Here is a 23967-nt window from a genome sequence, read left to right as displayed (position 1 = left end):
CGGCAGAGTTGAGCAATGGGACTTCCTGGTCTGAAGAATGTGTAACTTTAGCCTTAGGTTCACTGCCTGGCGTCTCAGAGACCCTGAGTCTGCAGGTCTTTCTGAAGCCCGGCTAGCTCAGTCGGTAGAGCATGAGACTCTTAATCTCAGGGTCGTGGGTTCGAGCCCCACGTTGGGCGATCGTTATGTCTCTGGAGTTTCTGTTAGATTAGTCAGCTTCCTTCCTGGCAGCACCAGCGTGTATGTGTTCAAATTTAGACCAGTGGGGTTAGGTGGTAACTGCCACATACTCTCTATCCATCTGTGGTTAAACTGTTTAAAAGAGATAAAATGAAAGGTACTTTTACTTTCTTATATAGCACAGCAAACTAAAAAGGTGTGTTTCTTGTATATTTCAGACAAAACCTTGAGGTAGGTTTAAAAGCATAGGTTTGAAAGCATATTTATGCCATTTGTGTCAGATTTCATTGGAGTTGAGGTTGGTTAATGAGATCTGTCCTATTAATTAGATGATCTAATCTAATTAGTCAGATTATTTGGATTATTTAGATGATTTTTATGACACTGCTGTTTCTATGTCATCTAACGCCGTTTTAACTTGTGCAGTTGATGATACTGAAATTTCATTCAGAGAGTATTTTTAATGATGAACAACACACCAGCATCAGAGCAGATTTACTGTTGAAGTGTTTAATAAACCCACTCCTTCTCCACACTCAGAGGCTTTCAGTGCCTCTCACTGCTCAGTTTGGCGTACTCTCCATATGAGCATGCAAACAGAGTGAAAGTGCACTGGGAGAGAGAGAAGAGGTTTGTTTGAAAAAGGCCCATGGCTTACAGTACAGTGGGTGTTTTCAGACAGACACGGTTCTGGTTCTGGCTCTGGTTCCGTTCTGGAGTCTCTGGACCTTGGTGCTTTCTGGTGAACCAGCCCGTATTCACACCAGTTTAAGCAGGACCAAAGTGGGAGGGCATGATGGGCATGTGTCACCACATCCTGCTCCACTTTTTCCCAAGTCTTTCATGCTGTCCCAGTATTCCTTCTTCACATTCTTGAGTTAAATAATTATTTGGTCTGGTGTTCAGGTGAACCCAGCCTTTGCCATCTCTTCTGCATATAACTTGCTCTTCCTTGTTCTACTCTCCAGCTTCACCTGGAATTCTGTCAGTCCTCACATCACAACCAAACATTTTGTCTCACCAGCAGACCACTTTTTATTTTTATTTTTCTTCTCATCTTCTCAATCTAGAATGTGATACACCCACTGATGATGTCAGAGTTCCCAAGAAAGAACCAACAATTTTTGGTTCCAGCTGAGAACCAACTTTTCAGGTTCAGAACCAATTTTTGAACGCACCGGCCGATTCAAATTTAGGTTCAGGAACCGGAATCGGCACGTAGCCCTGCCAGTCTGAAAGGTCTTCCTGGTTACTGGCACCGGCTTTTTATGCCTTTATAGGCTCTATGCACGCATCACTCTGCATTTGACATTACACCGCCTACAAATTTCTGCCAGAAGACTGAACGCAGAAGAGAACGGTACATGATGGCAGATTTGTTGTGGTTTACTGCGATTTACCCGCTGTTTGCAGGAGTTAACTAAGAACAGAATTAAATTTAACTGAAGATGTACATTGCGGCACACAGAAATGATTTCCAGAGGTGCTTTTAACCTGTCTCTGAAACGTCATTTTATCATGTTTGGGTGCCATTACGATAAAGAATAACCACAAACAACAATTAAACAACAAATGTATAGGACAGTTTAGATCCCGTTTTTGTTAGCACATATTGTTGGGTGGAAGTTGTCAGGCCGCCTAATTTTTCACTGGTCACATCCTGCCATGCACAGAGCCCATTGATTGAGGATGGGGACAGAGAATAGAGGCAGATACAGGGATGAGAAAGCGAGGGAAAGACATGTGGGAAAGGAGCCACAGGCTGGACTTGAACCCACGTGCATGGGGCGTGACCTAACCACTAGGCCATCTGTGCTCCATGAATGTGTTTTAATGCTGAAATAAAACTCCAATCAATCAGGAACACTCGTGTTGCACATTAACCATTTTATTGCAAAATGGATATACAGTTTTACTTGGTGTAGATGGCTCTGCTCAAAAGATGCTCCCTGGGTCAAGCAGCATTCTCTGGCTTTCCAGGGAGCTCCCTTCTAGAAACGCCCATATGCATAGACACATTTATGACTTGCATACTGAATACAATGAAATTGGTTCAGGAGTAATAAATCCATAGTAGCATGAAACTGTATGTGAGGGTGCAACACGCTTTAAGCTATAAAGGGAAGAGACTGGGGTGGAGGAGGTGAAGTTTTGCAGCGTGATGCATATTAGTAATAGTATGTCATATTTAAATTGGCCACTGTGTTGAGAGAGAGAGCTGTGATTGGTTGTGGGAGCTGGGAGACGATAATCAGAATCAGCTGGCCATCAGCTGATCATGGCTGGGTGTGTGACTATTGGCTTCATTTTGGGAAATGTTGGGCTAACATGCGTTACGCAGTGATAATGTCTACTTATTAACTTAATTCTCTGCATTTGATGTTTCCTGTAGGTGCCCGACTACCTCGACCACATCAAGCATCCAATGGACTTCTCCACCATGCGACAGCGCATCGACGCACAGGGCTACAACAACTTGGACCAATTTGAGACCGACTTTAATCTCATTGTTGATAATTGCATGAAATATAACTCTAAAGACACTTACTTTTACCGTGCTGCTGTTCGCCTCAGAGACCAGGGTGGGGCTCTTCTAAGAAAGGCTCGAAAAGATGTGGGAAAAATTGGCTTTGACTCTGAGAGCGGCATGCATCTGTCAGAAGCTCCTGAAATCAAGGAAACGCCAGCGTTTTCCTGGGAAGATGGTAAGGACAGCAGCAAGACGACTTGTCTCTTTGACGTTTTAAATCATTGAAGTCACATAATGATCTGTTAAAAAATCATGCATTTCATTCTCTCTTTGCTTGAATTGTTCAGTTGACCGCCTACTAGTGCCAGCCAATCGGGAGCATCTGCCTCTGGACAAGCAGCTACAGCAGCTCCTGGAGAAGTTTGACCTGACCTGTGCCATGAAGTCAAGCCCCTCGCGCAGCAAGCGCCTTAAGCTGCTCAAGAAGACCATCAACGATGTGCGCAGTGAAATGAGCTTGAAGAAAGTCCATCCTTGTCATCATCACCGTTCTTCCACTCCATCTTTTTCCACATCAGCATCATCTTCACAAGCTGCCTCGCACTCAGAGAAAAGTAAGGAAGAAAGACCCAAGGCTAATGGACATTATCCAGATGATGAGGGTATGTACAGATCTGGTTTGGCTTTATTAGAAAGAAAATGTTCCTTTTACGTCGCAGCATTCACAGAACCGCTATGTGTCCTCGAATCCTAACTAAAGGTTTACTGAGCCCCAAACCCCTACTTAAATATAGCCTCACAGACCAAAATCCTATGCTGTAAATGTAAAGAAAAATAAATGCCAGATGAAGACAAAAATACATTCATATAATCCCAAAATGGCATGATATCAGTGTCCACTGATGTGTTTCGGCGTTGTGGGAGAGCACGGCACAGCGGGAGCTCCACATACTCACACAGTTGGACATGCAAACACACATGCAGCACTGAGCTCCCCCGCTGGTTCTGCCAATCCTGTTTTCACCTCTGTAACAGCTCTTTTACTTCCTCCAGAGCTGGCACAGAGGGAGGATCACTTTACAACACTGTTTTAGTCATAGTGAAGGCGAAACACCAACAGGGGGTGCAAATATCACACCTTGAAGTTGCACTGTGAATCAGCCTTTAGCCTTTTCCCAATGAAGGATTTACTGTTGGTTAAATTCCAGTTTAAGGGGCTGCACGGTCGTGCATGCATGGGTCCTCTAAGGGTACAACTAAAACATGCTCATTAGAATAATTAATTAATAATTGGTGACTCTTAATTGGCCGTAGGTCTGAACCAGTGTCTCTATATGTCAGCCTGAAGTCTCCCCTGCAACCTCCAACAGGATAAGCGGTATAGAAAATGGATGGATGGATGGGAATTCCAGTTTCAGAATTTTAGCTTTAACCTTAGAAGCTCAGTCAGCCGGGGGTTTTAAATAACCAATTAAAAACAGGATTATACACTAAACCAGATTATTTTGCGCAGTAACTTTAATAAAAATTATTGCATAAAAATAAACAGGAGTACAGGAAATAAAGGGTGTGTCATTAAGTGTTTTGTAACCAGTAAGTTTGAAGTAAAATCAGAAATGATCATGTGACCTGGCGCAGTTTTAAGGCTTTTTTTTTATTGTTAATTTACAGTTTGTGTCTTATTACGGGAATGAAATTAAACATCCATAAAAGATAGGAATCAAAAATGTTTTGCTGCCAATAAGAGTTTTTAAAAAAGAAAATCAGTAGCATCCAGAATTGGTTTAAGCAAGAAAAAATCTTTTATTAGGATTATTGATATTGTTCAGTCAATTTATTTTACTGAAACTTTTGATTCCCACAATTAAATATGTTTTTTTATAGAGAACATGTTTAACCCTTTGGCATCCCTGTAAACGACTACACACATATATCCCTAGGGGAAATTTTCTGCATTTTCTACTTTAAATGCTAAAATTCAAGATTTATATTATTTTCAAAAACAATTATTGGGTTTTTTCTGTAATCACTTCCAGCTCTGATCATGACATAGCAAATCTTTGGTCATTGTCATAATTTTATGTGTTTTTAACACTTTAAATGCCAGTTTGTTCAATTTTCAATTCAGCAGAATGAGATGTTTTACATATTAAAAATGCTAAGTGGATTTTTTTTTTTTTTTCAAAGATGATCATAAGTTATCATTTATCACCAACATCGATTTTACTTTTTGTGCACTGTCCAGAAATTGGTGGAAATTATGCAAAAGATGAACCTCTAGGAAACATTTTGACCCCTACTTTATATTGTTATATTCATAATTAGTTTTTTTAATTGATCGATTTCTTTTTTGTAATCATCGTTTGAAATACCTGATACTCAAAACTTTTGACTTCCTGTTTGGAGATTTCTGATCAGTGGGTTTTGATGCGCTTTGGCAGCGCCGGCGCTGAACACAGACCTGCAGCGTATCCCCAACGAAGCACCTTGGAGTGGCGCTTCAGAGATGCAGTTTCTCATATCTAATATGCAAAACCCAAGTTTACGTTCATATCAACACCCACAGACATTTTTTTATTTCATTTCCTTATGCCTCTATTTCACAGCGCTATAAAAAGATCCCTCTGTAAGTGTGTCTTTTAAGTGCCCTACAGATACACGCTTGAACCAAAAAGGGTAATGGTGTCATCTAGTGGTTAGTAGTAAAAACTGCAAGTCTAAGGTTCCAATTCAAAATTACATCACAGATAATGGCAGTAACAGTGATACATGGTATTGCAAATTTGCAATCAAAATCAGCAATTATAATGGGTTTAGATGGGCAAGTTTTTCCCCAAGGCATATACACGTGAGTTTTTTTCCTATGCACAATACCAAACAGGTCAATGTGATGATTTAGCTTGAAAAATTAAAAATGAGCAAAAATGCACATCTTTGTGCAGTTTAATGCCAATCGCTTCAACAGAACACAGACTGGTTCAAGAATTCCAAAACAGAATGCAAAGAATGTGCCTAGGTAAACCTAAGGGTTAAGAAAGTTGATCGCTGATGGAGGCTGCATGGTGGTGCAGGGGTTAGTGCTGTTGTCTCAGTTTTAAGGTACCAGGTTGAATCAGTGTGGACTTTGTATGTGTGGGTTCTCTCCGTGTACTCCGGTTGCCTCCTAAAGACATACCATAAATGGAAAAGGTATTAGTGTAAGCATGGCTGATTATTTGTCCTGGTATTTGTCAGCCCTGTGAGTGACTGTTGACCAGTCCAGGGTGTTACCCCTCTCATCCAGTGATGGCTGGGATTACCTCCAGCCCCCATGACCTAAAACGGGATATGCGGTATAGGTAATGGATGGATTATAGCTGATAGAGCACAACTGAGACATTTCTTAAAATAGTATCATGTCAGCATTAAAACTCCTTCTCAGTCATTGTCACACTCTCTATAACAAAGTTTTAAAACTGAAATGTGCTCAAAAGGCTTGCTGACATGCAAAATCCCTAGTGAACTTCTACATTTGAATCACAGAGGCAGGCGGCAGAGACTTTAGGATTCTACAGATGTGATGGTTTTTGCTCTAGAGGCAGGGAAATGCAGTTATTGGTTAAACTACATTCCTCTGAGGAACTGATCCCTGAATAGATAGAGTTATAATGAGCTCGCAGGGGAAAAGGAAAGAAAGGAACAAGTAATTTGCTCTCATTTTTTATTTATATAAGCGTCTCAGTGTTATGCTAAACAGTGCCTTGTTTTACTTTTATGATAAATGCAACCGCCATATCAGGATGTGCAGTGTCAGCTTTTCTACACATACAAGGCCAAAGTGTGAGAGGTGAAGAGGATTACTGTTGGTAATCAGGTTACACTGAGGGTCATTTTTATTGTCTTTGACATGACCTGACTTTTCTCTTCATGGATTGATCTTTTATTAAGCGCTGCCCTCCTTAAATACTGAAACTAGATCAGAAACAATCTCTTGTTGCTGAGCGTCTTCTACCTTAAACACCTCAGCTTTAATTTATATCTAATTGATTAGATTCTTTTATGAACTTGGCCTCAGTAAAATAACAAGGATATAGTAGGGTGTATGAGGATAACAATAAATAAAAACATAAACATAAACATCAAACAAAAAGCCAGCCAGGAAGCTTAACTACCATGTCATCTTTTCATCATTCATTTTGTCTGACGTAAGAACTGGTGTCATGGTTCAGTTGGTGTTGGATTAACTGGTGACACACATTTGACAATCTACTGAGCTGCTCGGCTCCTGGATTAATAAGTTTATGACTATAACAGCCATAAATCTGTCTTCCATTTGTTGTTTTGTTGTTTCTCTTGTCCCTCTCCTCTAACTGCCAACACTCAGGTTTAAATGTTGGTTTTGATTATTTTGCAATTAAACGCCAAAACTAACTGCAGGTATTGCTACATCCCTACTTTTAAAAGTCATGTGCAAAATGCACCTTTTCAGGCTTTTCTAACAAAAACATGTACCCCTGGCCTGTCCACAATCCCCCCAAGAATCAGAAAAATCCCTGTTCAGAACGGGCTGTTTCTGTGTCTGTGGCTTTAAATGTTACTGAGCTGTCTGACTCCGCCCCTCTCAGGAAATGGATGTGGCTCTTAATATGTGACCTTTAAACCCCCAAAATGTAATATCTTGGAAAATTAGAATATTACTAAAAACCAATAAAAGAAGGATTTTTAACACAGAAATTACTTACTAAAAAGTATGAACATGTGCAGCACTCAATACTTGGTCTGGGCTCCTTTTGCATGAATTACTGCAGCAATGCATCGACACAAGTTTATTTAAGGTCACATATTTTGCAAAATACACTTTTTCATATGTCATGTGGGGAGTTAGCCCCACCCCCAGGTTCGGTTGGTCCCCTCTGCTCCTGATCCTCAGCTGAGAGGAGGATCAGGAGAGCCACATCTATTTCCTGAGAGGGGCGTGGTCTGGGGGCGGAGTCAGACAGCTCATTAACATTTAAAGCCACAGACACAGAAACAGCTTGTTCTGAGCAGGGCTGAATCGGAGAGGTTTTTAGACATGCAAAAATCCAATACTGGAGTATTTTTTCAGCACCAAACTTCACAGGCATGTTTTGGGGACCTCTGAATATAAACTTATCTCAAAAGGGTAAAATATGTGACCTTTAATACTGCTGTTTCTGAACATGACATTGACATGATACCTGTGAGGAAAAATGCCACCCAAAGAAGCATTAATCTATATTACAGAACCTAACTTAAAATGCACCGTCTCAAGAACACAAAGAAACCAAATTTCAGTGCACTGTTGTCAAAACTGTCTTGTAACTGAACTCAGTTGGCGTGACATAACTTTTAAGTGCATATTGCCTGCAGTTTTAGTTACTGATATCAGTCTAAATAGCACATTTTAACAAGTTTGGGGGATTTTTTCTTCTTTTTCTCTACAGCAGACAAATCTCTTCCTCCTAAATTGGAGCTTTCAGACTCTATCCCTCCCCTCATCCACTCAGACATGGACCCCGAGCCCCCCACCCTAAAACCGATTGATGCCGTCTCAGACTGCGATGACAAGACTCACAGCAAGAGTGCCAAATTTGATGAGGAGCTACCAGACCTCCTTTCCTCTTATACCCGCCTCAATGGCTTCTCCCACGACAGTCTCCAGGACTCCCTACTGGACGGAGACATGAGTGTGGTGGCCACATCGACCCTCGCCGAGCCCGCGGGTACAGTTAACCGTCGCACCGCTGTACTTTTCCGCAAATCAAAGACCACAAGTCCTCTCAAGCCCGCGAGGGCTGAAGACAACGGAGCCGATGAAGTCGACGGAAAAGAGGGCAAGGAGGAGGAGGAGGAGGATGAAGATGGCGCGCAGCTGGGCTCCAAATCTTTTCTGTCAGTGGTCATACCGCGGCTGGAGACTCTTCTTCACAGCAAGAAGAGGAAGCACAGTGACAGCGAGGAGGAGAGAGGAGGCGGAGAGCATGAAGAGGAGGGGGAATCCCCTGTGAAACGGCTTGACACTGGTGAGGAGGGCAGAAAAAATGCATTTACTATACTCTAGTCATTTATCACCATTAATATTTTCACCCTTGTACATAAAACCATTCTTCAGTAATCATATGTTTCAACTTGACATTTCTTAAAGGCTGTGATTAAATGGTCAGAGCAGTATTTAGCTCTGCTGATTAATCTGGCATTGAAAACACTGCAGTGAGCTTTTACACTGCCTACAAGTCATGGCAGTGAAACTCCAAATATCACACTAGAATTGTTTATAATGATTCAGGCTTCTGGCTGAGTGTTAGTAGTGTTTATGTCATGTAAGTGGATGTCTGTATCTTTGCTTTGTGTGTTTCCTCTCAGGCTTGCCGAGTGGTTTTCTGGAGATGGAAGAGGAGAAGGAAGTCGAACACCCCAGCAGAGGCAGTAGACCTGTGGAGCCTCGAAGACGCTGCGCCTCTGAGTCTTCCATCTCATCATGTAGCAGTCTGCAAGGAAGCACCAGGTGAATCACCTGACAGTAAAGCAGGCCCGTTAAAGGCGCCACAGCTGCTCTGTGTTCACTTTTACTCCAGTTCCAGTAAACTGAGCATTGTCTCTGTTGTCTTTGTGTTTAGCACTATCCTCAGTCTTCCAAAATGTGGAAAGGGGAAACCCGCCCTGGTCCGGAGAAATACTGTGGACGATAAGAGCGAATTAATCGCCTGTATCGAAACGGGGAATTTTGCAAAAGCGGCAAGAATTGCTGCTGGTAAGACAGCTGTAATTATGAACCTTCATGCATGTGTTGGCAAGACAAATAACGAGCATATAGAGCACAAGAAATGTTGGGTTTAAGTACCTAAGCACCAAACTATTAAGAAGAAACTAAATCTGAGTCTGAGTGAGACTATATCTTAATGCTTTAAACGTGCAGTGAACTTGTTTTGCAAGATTTGTGACAAAGACAGTGGTATTTAAGCAATTGAAGTTATTTGAAAATCAGAATATTAGAAAAATCCAAGCAATTAGAACACTTACACGTAACTAAAGACAAAATACATCAACAAAGAGAAAAACACATCAAAATACAAGCTTAAAACTCCTCTAAAACAGGGGTGTCAAACTCACAGCAGGGACCCGATTCTGAATTTAGGTCCAACTTGAGAGCCCAAGGGCCAACATAGAACTATAAATCATCAGCCTCATTTTCACCAGTGATAAATTATGGGGTAGAGAAAAAATGGCACTAATGTTACTGATTTTGAGAAACAGTAACTTTTAAAAAAGTCAAAATGAAGTTTCAAGGCTAAAAGTCTGAGATGAAGCATGATTTATTGGTTCAAAAGTCATAATATGAAAGTGAAAAGCAAAAAAGGCAAATATATGAGATAGAAAGTCAAAATAATGAGCTTAAAATGTCAAAATATGACATGAAATTCAAAATCATGAGTTTACAAGGTCAGAATATGAGCTAAAATTCCAATTTCATGAGTTTTAGGGTCAAAATGAGATACAATTCAAATTTCATGTGTGTAAAAGGTCAAATATGAGATAAAATTCCAATTTCATGAGATTTAGGGTCAAAATATGAGATAGAATTCAAATTTCATTAGCTTTGAAAGGTTGAAATATGAAATAAAATTACTATTTCATGAGTTTAAGGGTCAAAATATAAGATAAAATTGAAAATTTCATGAGTTACTAAAGGGTCAAAATAAGAGGTAAAATTCAAATTTCATGAGTTTAAGGGTCAAAATGTTAGATAAAATTCCAATTTCATGTGTTTGAAAGGTCAAAAATAATTTTGTCAGTTAGAATTAGTTATAAATATCTTTGCTCACTACATATTTACCCCTTGTTACCCCCAGATGTGCATAAATACATCAAATAAACTTCTTTTTAAAATCAATAATTGAAAAAATTATCGGTTCTTATCAATTATCGGCCATTTTATTATTATTTTTAATTTTATTTTACTTAACCTTTATTTAACCAGGGGAAACAAAACCTCATTGAGACTAAAAATGTCTTTTTCAAGCATGTCCTGGCCAGGACAGGTGGCAGCACAGTCAGAGTTTCAGACTAACAATGAGTAGTAGTCCAGGACACTCTTGTTAATAAGACTTTTAATCTCAATGAGGTTTATCCTGGTTTAAATAAAGTCAAATATATAAATAAAATGTCAAACACAGATCTTACCGCCTCCAAGTCAACCAACCTCTTCTTAAAAGTTTCCAGTGAGACCAGCTCACTGAGTAAAGCTTATTTGTATAGCACTTTCCACAGACAACAGTGAAAATGTTTTACACAGCCAAAAAGTACAGAGAATAAAAGTGATGATGATGGCATCACCACATAACCTTTTAACCGGCTGCTGAATGTGAGGAGTAAAAGACAGTCATCAATCAACATGAAACAAACTCGATCTGTGAACCCTAATATCCATCAGGAGTAGGACATTATCAGTTATTGATATTGGGGTGCATCACTGGTTGTCAAATTTCTTTTCTTGTTTTTTATGGTTTGGACGTATTCGCCGTGTGACTACTACTACAGAACAAATACAAAAACCGTTACACCCCTAGAAATAACATATTAGCATGCTGTGATTTATTATATATTAAAAAGTTCTTGTTGATCTTAGAAATCTCTCACATTCATAATTACCCAGATACATTTATTTTAGCCTCTTTAAGCAGGGAGGCTAAGTTAGAGCCATTTCTTCAGTTTTATTATGGTTTAACATCAATGAGAATGACAAAAGTAGAGCCTACTGTAAACTATGCACTGATAAATAATGAAGAGGATGGATGAGAGGTGTCTGATGGGAGTATAGCAGTCTTTGAAAACATGATTAAGATCTGTAATGGTTTGAGTTTTCATGTTAGTAGCCGGTGTGGATGCGTACCCAACTGTGAGCACTTCTACCTCTACCAGGTCTGACAAAAGTGGCATTTGTGCATCCCTAAATTAAATGTGCACATGCTGAATGAGAAAGGATTGCTTAATAACATGAGATATTTCCTTACTAATTGCAGTAAAGTTGACTTTTGCAGCGTATTAACTGTGCATGACGTTTTAGTGAAATGTGATAGCATTACTGTAGGTAATTGTGTGCATCCATGGTGTCTACAGGCTCTTTAATGTTTTAAAATCCATCAAATTCAATCCAATTTCTCAAACGAATTTCCTCTAACAACTTAACAGAACCTGCAGACATCTTGGATTCGTAAACACATAAACACCAGGGATGGAAATTAACAGCATCCACAAGCCAACAACGTGTGACTTTTGGCACTGACCAGTGAGGATTTTCCTCCCTCTGCCATCATGGCATGTTACCAGTCAGCATCTGGAGACTCTTCCTTCATCTAAAATTCACATTCTGGATAATAGAAAGCTAAAAGTGGCTAATAAATTTAAATATCTGTCATTCACTGATGGCTCTGAAGAGGAAAAGTTAATTTCCATCCCTGATCTGCCGTGTGCTCCTGCTCTCACAGCTCGGCTCTGGAGATGTGCTTGTGTGTGTTTAAAACCTCTCATAACTTGTTTGTTGTTGTTGTTGTTCCCGCTTCCATAGAGGTTGGCAACAGCAATATTTGGATGCCCGCTAGTGCTGCAACAGTTGCATTGGAACCACTAAAGCTAGTTTGGGCCAAATGTAGTGGATACCCTTCCTACCCTGCCTTGGTGAGTGTTAGTTGGAGAGAAACCATGACAACCGTTGATGAAGTCTCTTTTCTCTGAAGTTCTCATGTCATATCTTTACTTTGGGACACATTGGGACCAAATTATGTCGCTCTTTTCCAGCACAATGCAGCAATAGTTTTACTGCAGCTGTTCAGTGGACAGTTGGGGGGGAAAGGAGATGTATTATCCATTTTCAGAGTTCCTTGTTTGTCCTCTAGATGGCAGCCTTTCACTGTTTGCTAGTTTAATTTGACCTTAGCTTGAAAGGACAAATGAGGAAAGGAACCTTATTTCCACAGGCTGCTGCTGTGCGCCTGTGTTCGTGTATGTACATAATAGACATCTTTACGATATGCTTGAGTTATTATGCGAGGTGAATGTATGTTTGCTATGCTTTTGCATTCATGAGCATGTGTCTTAACTCCCTCTGGCACCCCCCTGCTGTGTGTAGATCATCGACCCCCACATGCCGCGCATGGGCTGCCAGCACAACGGGGTATCCATCCCCATACCCCCCATGGACGTGCTCCGCATCGGAGAGCAGATGCAGTACAAAGCCGAAGAGAAGCTCTACCTCGTTCTCTTCTTCGACAACAAGCGCAGCTGGTGAGTGCTCTGCAGTGATCTGTGGGAGATTTTTTTAAGCTGCTGCAGATCCCCATGAGGGTAAACCTGTCAACCCGTCTGTCAGCTGGTCATTATTCTCTTGTGTCGGCATGACAACAAACTGCTCTGGGCTCGAGAGACTCTAAAAAATTCACCTGGACTCCCATCAGTGGGAGAATGTTTTTCAGGCTTTAATAGCAGTGGTTGAACTGCTGCCTTAATGTCACATTGATGACTGGCTTTTATCTCTGCCGGGGAAGAGCAGATGTGAAACTAAACGCAACAGAAAAGAATGAAAGAATATATTATTCAACCATTTAAGTGAAATGATTTGAATAAAGTTAAGAAAAATTCAAATTTTGATACCTTTAACCAAAGTTTCTTTGTAAAAATTCTGTCAGACATCTTTGATTTTTGTCAGATTGTTGTGTTTGTAAGGAAAGTTCATCACAGCTGTCATACGGGGGGGGGGGGGGTACTGAGGTGCATTGTGAAGTTTTATTCCACATAGTGTTGGGCTGCAGATGCCAAACATATTAATGTAAAAGGCATTAAATTATAGTATTTTATAGGGTTGGGCAATTAATTACAAATTAGATTAAATCGCAATTTGGCCTGCTGCAATTTACAAATCGCAGGAGTATAGCAGTATGTCTTTAACTTGAAATGTGCCAAAATTCCAGGTTAATAAATCTTTTTTGCAGCAGCAGCAGCAGAGATCTTATGCACATCATGCAACCATTCAAGTGTCATTTTTTGATAATGGTTTTTCTTAATCAAAACGAGTGACATAAAAATGCTAAAGCCCTTAAACAAAGCAACTGACATCACATTTGCAATATGAGTAACAATAGTTAGCTCCTTCTATCTAAAACTGATGAACCTAGTGTTACTTCACGAAAGTCATACCCCAGCTGCTACCAGCTGTGATCAGCTGGTAGCCACCTTCACCTCCTCCACCCCAGCCACCTCCTTTAAAGCTTAAAGCTTGTTGCATACCCATATTCAGATTCATGTTACTATGGGTTAATTGCTTCTGAGATAATGTCATTGTTTTCAGTGCACGTGGTCTTATTTATCAATTATTCATTGCTTGAATTTGTCAAAAAATACACAAGATTGACCTAAGAATTATCACATATTAAATCGCAGTCGCAATGTTGGAGTAAAAAAATCGCAATTAGATTATTTTTTCAAGTCGTTTAGCCCTAGTGTATTACTTTATAGAAGAATGTAACTGAAAATAGCTGAAGAAAACCTAAAAATAGCTAACTCCGCCCACTTCAGAAATTTAAAAAATGCACAAGAAATGGGCAGTTTGTTATTGAGAGGAGGATGGGGAAAAGAACTGGGTTTCCCAGATGAAGCAGGAGTGACAGTGGCGTCCCCAGAGTCCCGCAGCACTGCTGCCTCAGAGTGATCTTTTGAGGTGGAGGATTTTTCCCCTCCAGAGTCCCCTGAAGCAGGCTGTAATGTGGTGGCGGACCGTGGTGGTCCTGAGCACTTCCTGTTTGGGCCATTGGCTCCAGCAGGAGCTTTACTAAAGCTGGAGCCAAGGCACCCATCACTGTAGTAAATTTACCAGACGTAGTCCGAGTGTGCGGACTGAACTCAGGTCGGCGGGAGAGCCCATGACGTCAAAACAAGCGGCACTAAAAACAGACAGCACCCCCTATTGTTTAAGCAGAGTATCAAAGCCCATATTGTGCCGTATCGATTTTAAACCCCCATTATTTATATCCATTTTTAGCCGATTTAGGATATATCCTTACGTCCCTAGTAGCAAATATGTACATCCACATCAGTAGAATATATTTGAAATCTGTTTCTTGATGAACCAGGTGAAGGCCACGAGCTAAAATGCATCTGTTTAGTTAAGTTGTTCTCCAAACTTCTACTATTTATGAAGCTTTCTGTTTCCACACAGTTCAAAATGTGGCAAGTAAAGATAAACACAGTATGAAAACACTTCTGGTTTTCAAAATAAAAGCCCATTTTAGCATGTCTTTGGAGAAACTCCCTTCATTTATACATAATGCTTTTTTTTTTAAAGCTCCCGGCATGCTTCTACTATACACTGAATCCAGTCACTTGTAGGAGGTTTATTGAGGTAAAACTTCAGAGGAACGACAGAGCCTTGACGGCAGGGAGACAAAGCTAACACGCAGCAAACTCATGCCTGGTGTGGAAGCTGTTATGGCAGCAACAGCTGCAAGCAGAAAAATATACAGCCGGTCTGAAAAACGGGTGACTGCATAGCACTGGTGGGGAGCGCTGCGGCACTGTGACATCATGACAAATGGCATAAAAATTTGTGCAACATCTTGAAGCAAGGCTGATATACTGATGCATGTGGAATTCTTGTTTCCCATATTAAACTAAATTAGATAATAATAGAATATTTAACAATATTTGGATTTGAAATTTACACCCGCCACGTGCCAAATGTTGTTAGATTTGGTTCAGCTTTGCACCACTTGGTGCTTAAATGTTCGCTCCAAAATAGTCATGCATGAGAAAACTAAGCAAAGTTGTGTGTTGGTGGTGTCTGTCCTGTTCTGTTCCTCTGGTGGAGCATCACAGCAGCACACTGACACGCTCCAATATAGACAGATGCACAGAGATGCACACTCAGGATTGCCAGCCTCCACACGCTACAGCTGTGGTGCAGCAGACCAAAACCACACCATTCAGAAACAGAGGACAATGAAGATGATCATGGTTGTGTAAGATATTTTCAGTGAAATGAAAGCAGCAATAAATGCATGTAAGCACCACAGAGATCCTCTTAAAACACAATCCACATAGAAAAATGTGTTGATATTTCAGGTTATATGGTTGTTATAAATTATGTCATTATGTCTGCTGGTGGCAGCCCTTAAAACTGTCATTTATAATGTTACAGCCTGCTCTGAACTTAGCACGATCCCCATTATTTGGCCAAAGACACGTCATGATGTAAGGACAGCCAGTGATAAACACACATTAACATTCAGACCACCTTCACGTCTCATTAATCTACACTCAGCACCCCATCATGACATAGTCAAAACAGAATGTAAGAAAAGAAAGCTGAAATATCACATTGACAGAAGTATATAGACTCTTTGTAGCTCAGGTTCCTCCCATTTCTCTGGATCTTTGCTGAGATGTTTCTACACCTTGATTGGAGGGGAAGTTCCCAAGAGCACAGTGGCCTCCAGAATTCTCCAGTGGAAGGAGTTTGGCATAACCAGGACTCTTTAAAGAGCTGAGAAAGAAAGGTGACCAAGAACCTGTTGGTCACTCCAACTGAGCTCCAGAAATCCTGTGTGGAGATGGAAAAAGTTCAAAAAGGACAGCCATCACTGCAGCCCTCCACTGATCTGGGCTTTATAGCAGGGTGGCTGGACAGGAGCCTCTCCTCAGTGCAAAACACCTGAAATCCCTCGTGGAGTTTTCAAAAAAGCACCTGAAGCACTCTCAGACTGCGAGAAACAAGATCCTCTGGGCTGATGATAGAACTGTTTGGCCTCAATCCTTAACGTTATGTCTGGAGGAAACCAAACACCGCTCATCACCTGCCCAGTACCATCCAAACAGTGAAGCATGGTGGTGGCAGCATCGTGCTGTGGGGGTGCTTTTCAGCATGCTAGCATCTTGGCTAACAGTTACCTCATTTTGGAGCTGAAAAGTGTGACATCTTATTATTTGGTTCTGATGTTAGAATTGTTGACCCGTTTAACCACTTTGTCTATCCATTATTGCCACTTATTGTTGCCACTTTATGATGTTTTTTCTTTTTGCCACTTCTCTCCCGTTTGTGCCATTTTGTTTTACCAATTTTTTGCCCATATTTAGGAATTTTTGCCCATTAATGCAACTTTTTTTGCTGCTTTTTGTTCATTTTTCATCACCTTTTGCCCGTTATTGCCACTTTTACCCATATTTGTAATTTCTTTGCCCATATTTTGCATCCTTTCTCCCAGTTTTTGTTCATTTTTTGCCATTTTTGCTCATTTTCAATGTTTTGTAGTAGCAGTACAGAGATATCCTCAATGAACCCTGTCCTGCAGAGCTCAGGACCTCAGACTGGGCTGAAGGTTCACCTTCCAACATGGCAGGTCTGCAGAGACCTGAAAATGGAACCAACAGTCCCTATCCAACCTGACTGAGTTTGAGAGGATTTACAAAGATGAATGGTAGAAAATCCCCCAGTCCGACTGTAGCATCAGGCTGCAACATAACACAATTGAAAAAGGGAAGGGGTCTGAATTCTTTCTGATTGTACTTTATATTAAGTAAACAATGCTGCTGCAACATTCAGCGCTTTAAACGCTTAAAGGAGAAGTTTTGTTTTGTTTTTTTGGACTACAGCAGATCTCAGAGATGTTTTTTTTCTGGAAGGAAAGATTGATATATCCCTGGAAAACAGTACTTTCAGAATGATCAATAAACAGTCAACCCCAGCTTCTGTTGAGCTTTTACAACACACTCTCTGTCTTTTCCCCTTCAGGCAGTGGCTTCCTAGATCCAAGATGGTTCCCCTGGGAATGGACAAGACCATCGACAAAATCAAAATGATGGAAGGACGCACATCCAGCATTCGTAAGGCTGTCCAGATCGCCTTCAGCCGGGCCATGAACCACCTGAGCATCGTGCAGGATGAGCCAGTCAGCGACCTCAGCGACGTGGACTGATGCTGACTCCCTCCCCTCGCACACACACAAACTCATACCTCTCCTCTACCAAATACCTTCCTCCCGTGCTCTGTTTTGTCTCTCAGATGTTTACTGGGCACCTGCAGTAACAGGTGGCGTCTCTTCCTCATCCATTCCTCCCTGTTCACACTCCCACCCTGTGCCGATGGGATACGGCTGCTGCTGAAATGAATGTGTCGAACTCTTCTTTCCATTTCTGGGCTTGTAACTATGTCTAGAGACTGCTCTTTTTATCCACCTCTGAATCATGACTTTGATTTTCTTTTATCATGTCGAGGTGAAAAGCAAGCAATTATGTTCTTTTGTGCAGGTAATTGTACCAAATGCTTTGGCGTTTTTTCAACCTGGTCCATTATTTGACAATAAGTCAGTCATCATTTCTGTGTAAGGCTATTAAAAGAAGCATTTAGTAGCTGAAATGGGGAAAAAAATCAGACTTTTTCTGCCTACAAGGCTTTTTTGTTATACTGAATCCATTGTAGCCAAAGTGTCATATTTTCTATTGGTCCTCTCCATTTGCAGAAAAAACCTCCTTTGTATTTAAACTGTAAATAAGTCTGTACAGTTGCCTGACACTAACTTATTTGTAGTTTTTACATTAATGGGTACTGTACAGGAGGTTTTTTTTTTTGTATTTATACTTGACACATTCTTGGCACTAAAGCTGAAGTGCTGTTTGATCAAGAAGGATAAAAAAAGTGCAAAGCCTTAGTTTTCAGGCGATTAGGGCTAACGTCATGTTTCTAAAAGGGGGAAAATGCCCCTGTTTTTAAGTTATTGAAGTTTATAATCGTAAGCTTCCATCTGGCATCAATCCATTTTGTATTAAAAGTGTTTTTTGGTATATTATTTTCATATATATATTTATATGGTTTGAATACATGGTAATACAGTATGTATGTCTCTGAAACTCATACAGGCAGACTGATGTTTGTTGACACAGAACGAATATTGTTCTCAAGAAACCAAAAATGTTGCTACCCAGATGTTTTTCCCCAGATTTCCTGTGTGACGTGTGAAATTGTTGCCAAAAAAAGGAAAAAAAGTAAAGTGTATTTTTTATGTGAAGCATTTGACTGTTACTTGGTTTTGCTGTAGTCCTAGGGAGGCGTGCCAGCATTAACTTATTGTAAAGTACCTGCTTACTTTATATTCAAGGAACTGATTGTGGTAAAGTGGCACATTTCGTGGTGATACTCGCCTTCTTTTTAAGTAACTTTTTCTAACTTTTTTTTGTAGTATTAGACTCCAAAACATTTCATTTTGTACTATGTTTTTTTCTGGGTAGCATTGAATAGTTTTTGGTATTTTTTTTTTGTACTTAACTGTTGTAGTTTTTTAATCAGGTCATACAAAATATTGCTGGGACTGTTTTTGTAGTAAAGCAAAAAATAAAAGATACCAATTTCATAATCTGAAATGTTTCTTTTTCATTTGAAATGACGCTACAATTATCCGACACCCCAAAATCAATGCAACAATAACTGATTAAGACTTACAACAGTACACACATAGTTTTCCCAAGTGCTGTCAAACACAGCAAGCTATTTTAAACAAAGAAAGTACAAAGTCTTTGGTGATTAAACTCCATTTTGATGACTTCATGTACTTGAGGCCAATGGCAGGAAAAGGATCCCCCCTATCAGGCTCGCCCACAGAGTTGTGTGGTTAACCCAGAGGATGGGTCCTCCCCAGCTGTGATTCATTGATGATATCAATGCATGTGTGCTGGATCAGTAGCCTTGGTGCTAGCATCTTGGCTAACAGTTAACTCATTAAGAGCTGAAAAGTGTGACATTTTATTATTGGGTTCTGATGTTGGAGTTATCTACCTGTTTCACCATTATTGCCACTTACTGTCACCACTTTTTTTTTTTCTTTCTGCCCCTTCTCTCCTGTTTATGCAATTTTTACTCCACTGGTGCCACTTTTTTTTTATTTTACCGATTTTTTGCCTATATTTAGGAATTTTTGCCCTTTTATGCACGTTTTCACTGCCTTTTATCCATTTTTCCTCATTTTTTGTCTGTTATTACCACTTTTACCCATATTTGTTATTTCTTTGCCCATATTTTGCATCATTTCTCCCACTATTTGTTTGTTTTTTTGCCCCTTCATTTCCTGTTTTTTGCCCATTTCATACCCATTTTTAATTTTTTGTACTGCATTGTACTGTAATGTTTTGTATTGAGACACTTCCCATTTTTTCACTTTTTCACTTGTTGGTGACACTTTCTGGTTGTTTGGTTTTTTTGTATTTTTTTTTTTTTTTTTTTTTACCTCTTTTTGCCTATATTTCAAAGTTTTTCACTTATTTTGCCACTTTTTACTTATTTATGCCACATTTTTTGCATCTTTTTGTCCATTTTTCACCACTTTCTACCAATTTATGCCACTTTTTTTGCTACTTTTTGCCCATTTTTCACCACTTTTTACCGATTTATGCCACTTTTTGCTGCTTTTTGCCCATATTTTGCATCCTTTCTCCCAGTTCTTGCCACTTTTTTGCAAATTTTGCTAATTTTTTGCCCATTTTTATTTATTTTTTATTCAGCCACTTCTATCCCATTTTTTTCACTTTTCATCTGTTTGTGCCACCTTCTGTTTTTTTTTTGACCATTTTTTGCCCATTGTTTATCACTTTCTAACAAGTTATGCCACCTTTTTTCTGTTTTTTTACCTGTTTTTTGCCACGTATCCTTCACTTTTTGCCCCTTCTGTGCCATTTCTGCTACATTTTTGCTGCTTTTTCCCATTTCCCATTTTTTTGTTCATTAATGCATTTCTGTGTTGCAAATTTTCACACATTTTTGCTTCTTTTTGCCAATTTTTGCATAGTATTCTTCCACTTTTTGGCAATTTTTGCCACATCTTTTTGCCACCTCATCCGATTTTTGTCAGGTTTCATCCACTTTTGCCATTTTTGTCAGTTTTACCTATTTTTTCTGCTTGAGCCTATTCCTGCCACTATTAACCCATTTCTGACACTTTTGCCTGTTTAGCCTATTTTAGTACCCCCACAGCATGATGCTGCCACCACCATGCTTCACAGTGTGGATGCTGTGTTTGTGGTAATGTGCCTCAACATAGCGCCTTGTCTGATGTCCAAAACGCATCATTTTGGTCTCATCAGACCAAAGAAATTTCTCCCACATGCCTTTAGGTGAACTCTAGTCCAGACTGAATCTGAGTTTTCTCCAACAGTGTCTTTCTCTTTGCCACTCTCCCATAAAGCTCTGACTGGTGAAGAACCCGGCCAACAGTTGTTGTCTGCAGAGTCTCTCCCATCTCAGCTGCTGAAGCTTGGAGCTCCTTCAGAGTAGTCATAGGTGTCTTGGTGTCCTCTCTCACTAGTCTCCTTCTTGCACGCTCACTCAGTTTGTGAGGACGGTCTGATCGAGGCAGATTTACATATGTGACGTATTCCATCATTTCTTCTTGATGATTTAACTGAACTCTGGGGATTTCAGAGCCTTGGAAATGCTTTTATATCATCCCTGACTTACTCTTTTCAATAACCCTTTCTCTGAGTTGCTTGGATTGTTCCTTTGTCTTCATGGTGTAATGGTAGCCAGGAATACTGATTAAGCGGTGACTGGACCTTATCTTGTCAAACCCCTTGAATTAAATCAAATGTTTACATTGAATTCCTATTTCAGTAGTTTTATTTCAAATGTTTTGTAGTGGAAAACAGGGAAAATAAAATTGTTCTGCCTCCCAAATCGAACGATTTGTGGTGTAAGAGGTTCCAATGTTCGCCTTCATGCCACATAAAATGCCTCTACCCCCCACATGGTCAATAGAGACAGACAATAATTCAACATTAAAAATGCCATATGGCGCTATACGCTGCTCCGCTGCTCAACAGATGATTGTCCACTTAAATTGCAAATTGTGTCCTATAGGCTGCCAGCTCCATAATATAAGCAGCAGAGAGGCTGAGGTTATGGACTGGGACAGCACTTTGCATGTGCTCATTTAAGACCAGACCAACACTGTGAGCATCCTGGCACAGTGCCCCTCTCCTCATCTCCATTTTTGTTGGTCATTATTTATATTCTGCCACTTTAAAGTCATCACATTACTTCCAAACAATTTGTGCAGAAAAAATTACATTCAGTTGATCTGAAGTTGTGTAGGCTGTGGAGCAGATGTTGGAGTTGTTGAAGTGTGTTCAAGCAATTTCTGTTGCGTTTTTTTAGGAATATCATTTTAAATGTTGATGTGTTAATGTTTAGGAATTTATGGCTGATTATGAAAATGTCTGAAACTGACAGAAAGGCGTCTTCACCAGGAGAAACAGAGGTGGGATCCTTTAGTCAAAGACACAACCATGGCAGAAACAGAACTAAATCAACAAAGACTGTTTTTTCTAAAGGGGTCAGTCAAGAGGTAGTTCTGATAGTTATGTATTCTTATATTTTCAACCAAAAACCAGAACATTTAAAATGTCAACTATTGTGTGATTTAAGATATTTATGATGTGCCAGGATTGCTTTAGCAGTTTTAAAGCATCGTTATAATGGGACCAGGAAACAGCAGTCTGTGTTGCATTCGGTGCTTCAGCTCCTACGTCCCAGCATCCTCATATGTGCAAGGATCTTTCTGAGACCTAGCCAAACTCAGAGCCCATGAAGGTCAGCAAAATCCTAATCTATTACAAAACTCAACTTTTATAAGCATATTTCATTTTTAATCTGATTTACAATCACTCTAATCAGAGAGTCAATACTGATTAATACTGCACTACAATAAAACTTTTTTTTTTGTTTTTTTTTTCTGAATGCAAACCCCTTTTTCTTAAAGCAGAATTACCTTATTCAGATAATTATAACGATGTGGATGGGCACACCTTATGAAACCATTTGGAAAGTAATGTTAGACTTATATCTAAGCTATAATGTGCAACAAACACCAGGACGTTAGCAAATAATGTCGATGAAACTGAGAAGACTTTAAGGGAACAGTATTAAAGGTCACATATTATGCCAAAATCACTTTTTCAGGCTTTTCTAACACCAATATGTGCCCCTGGCCTGTCCACAATCCCCTCAAGTACCAGAAAAATCCTGAAACAGAGGGGATTTTAGACAAAAATCCAATACTGGAGTGTTTATTCACTTCACAGGCATGTTTTTGGGACCTCTGAGAACGATATAAACTTGTCATAAAGGGGTAAAATATGTCCCCTTTAAATAACTGTGAAGGTAGTCAGAAAATGGATTTAAAGTGGCAATAAGTGGAAAATGGACAACAAGCAGAAAAATGAGTTAAAAGTAGAACAAAAGTGGCAAAAAGTTGTAAAAGGGATCAAAATGGGCAAATATGGGCCAAAAGTACCATAATTGGGTTTAAAGTAACAAAAATGGGCAAAAAGCTTCAAAATGGGTAAGAAGTGGAACAAAGAGGTGGCAAGAATGGGTTATAAGTGGCAAAAAGAAGTGGGAAAAGGGCAAAATATGTTAAAATTGGTCAAAAGTTGCAAAATGGGTGAAAAATGGCCCAAAAATGTGTCTAAAGCAGCAGAAATGAGTTAACAGTGGCTAGAATAAGGCAAAAAGGGGCATGAAGTGGCAATAATCAATGAAAAGAGGCATTAAGGGGTTTAAAGAGGCACACGTGTTAAAAGTGGAACAGAAAATGGGTGAGAAGTGGCAAAAAATAGTAAATGATTAAAAAAAATAAGAGGGATGTGGGGCAAAAATAGTTTAAAGTGCCAAAAAGACTGGGCAATAATTGGCGTTCAAAATAAAGGGTTAAAATGAGTGCCCCCAAAAATTGGTTTAAGGTAGCAATAATGGGTTAAAAGTGGCAAAAAGGTTGCAAAAATGGGCTTAAGGAAATACACACTCTGTTTTATCTTATACTTTCTCTGTAACAAACAAGACATATACTCACTTAAATCTGGCTCTGGTAGAACAGTTGGTGCCTCTGAATTGAATTGAAGGTATGATGAAGAGTGAGGAAGAGTAAACAGCCTCAGGAACTGCACTAACAAGATCATCAGTCATACCTCCCCCTCTCACCACTTTCCAGGAAGAACTAACTGTAAAGATTTAGAGGAAACAAGACAAGTCTCCTTTTCTTATCAGTGAAATTCACTTTAAAGTCTCAAAAGTTCATGAAGCACAGTGACAGCCATGACTCAGCATTCATTCAGACCACATAAGGTCAGTCTGAGAGCTGAGAGGAGGTAAAACAACTTCCTGTCGTACATTTGTGCTAAAAAAATTCATTTAAATTTCCCAGTTCTGACTTGTTTAATGTTAAATAGTCCTTAATTTGGTGTGGCATTTATTTTAAACATTTAAAGAGGTGGTGCAAAAGCTACAGAAA

The 23967-nt window shown here is 39.8% G+C and overlaps 1 protein-coding gene and 1 non-coding gene across 4 annotated transcripts in view; both read left to right on the top strand.

Annotated features, from left to right (window-relative positions):
• Nucleotides 1-19022, top strand: part of brd1a (bromodomain containing 1a) — a 30458-nt gene extending 11436 nt beyond the window's left edge. For 2 of the 3 annotated variants that reach the window (XM_041780736.1, XM_041780735.1), the window contains exons 6-13: nt 2573-2885; nt 2998-3312; nt 8095-8673; nt 9014-9155; nt 9268-9401; nt 12216-12325; nt 12777-12931; nt 17427-19022. In XM_041780736.1, coding sequence (XP_041636670.1) covers nt 2573-2885; nt 2998-3312; nt 8095-8673; nt 9014-9155; nt 9268-9401; nt 12216-12325; nt 12777-12931; nt 17427-17610 — 1932 coding nt within the window. In that variant the 3' untranslated portion in view covers nt 17611-19022. The remainder of the gene's footprint in view (nt 1-2572; nt 2886-2997; nt 3313-8094; nt 8674-9013; nt 9156-9267; nt 9402-12215; nt 12326-12776; nt 12932-17426) is intronic. The other variant, XM_041780737.1, reaches the window with a different exon arrangement.
• On the top strand, nt 107-179 carry trnak-cuu. Its single transcript has one exon. It is a non-coding gene; the product is annotated as a tRNA-Lys (tRNA).
• Nucleotides 19023-23967: the final 4945 nt, after the last annotated feature.

Source organism: Cheilinus undulatus, linkage group 23, assembly GCF_018320785.1.
Source record: "Cheilinus undulatus linkage group 23, ASM1832078v1, whole genome shotgun sequence".
NCBI lineage: Eukaryota > Metazoa > Chordata > Actinopteri > Labriformes > Labridae > Cheilinus > Cheilinus undulatus.
The sequence above is the reverse complement of the archived record's forward strand: the minus strand, read 5'-3'. Positions and strand labels throughout refer to the sequence as shown.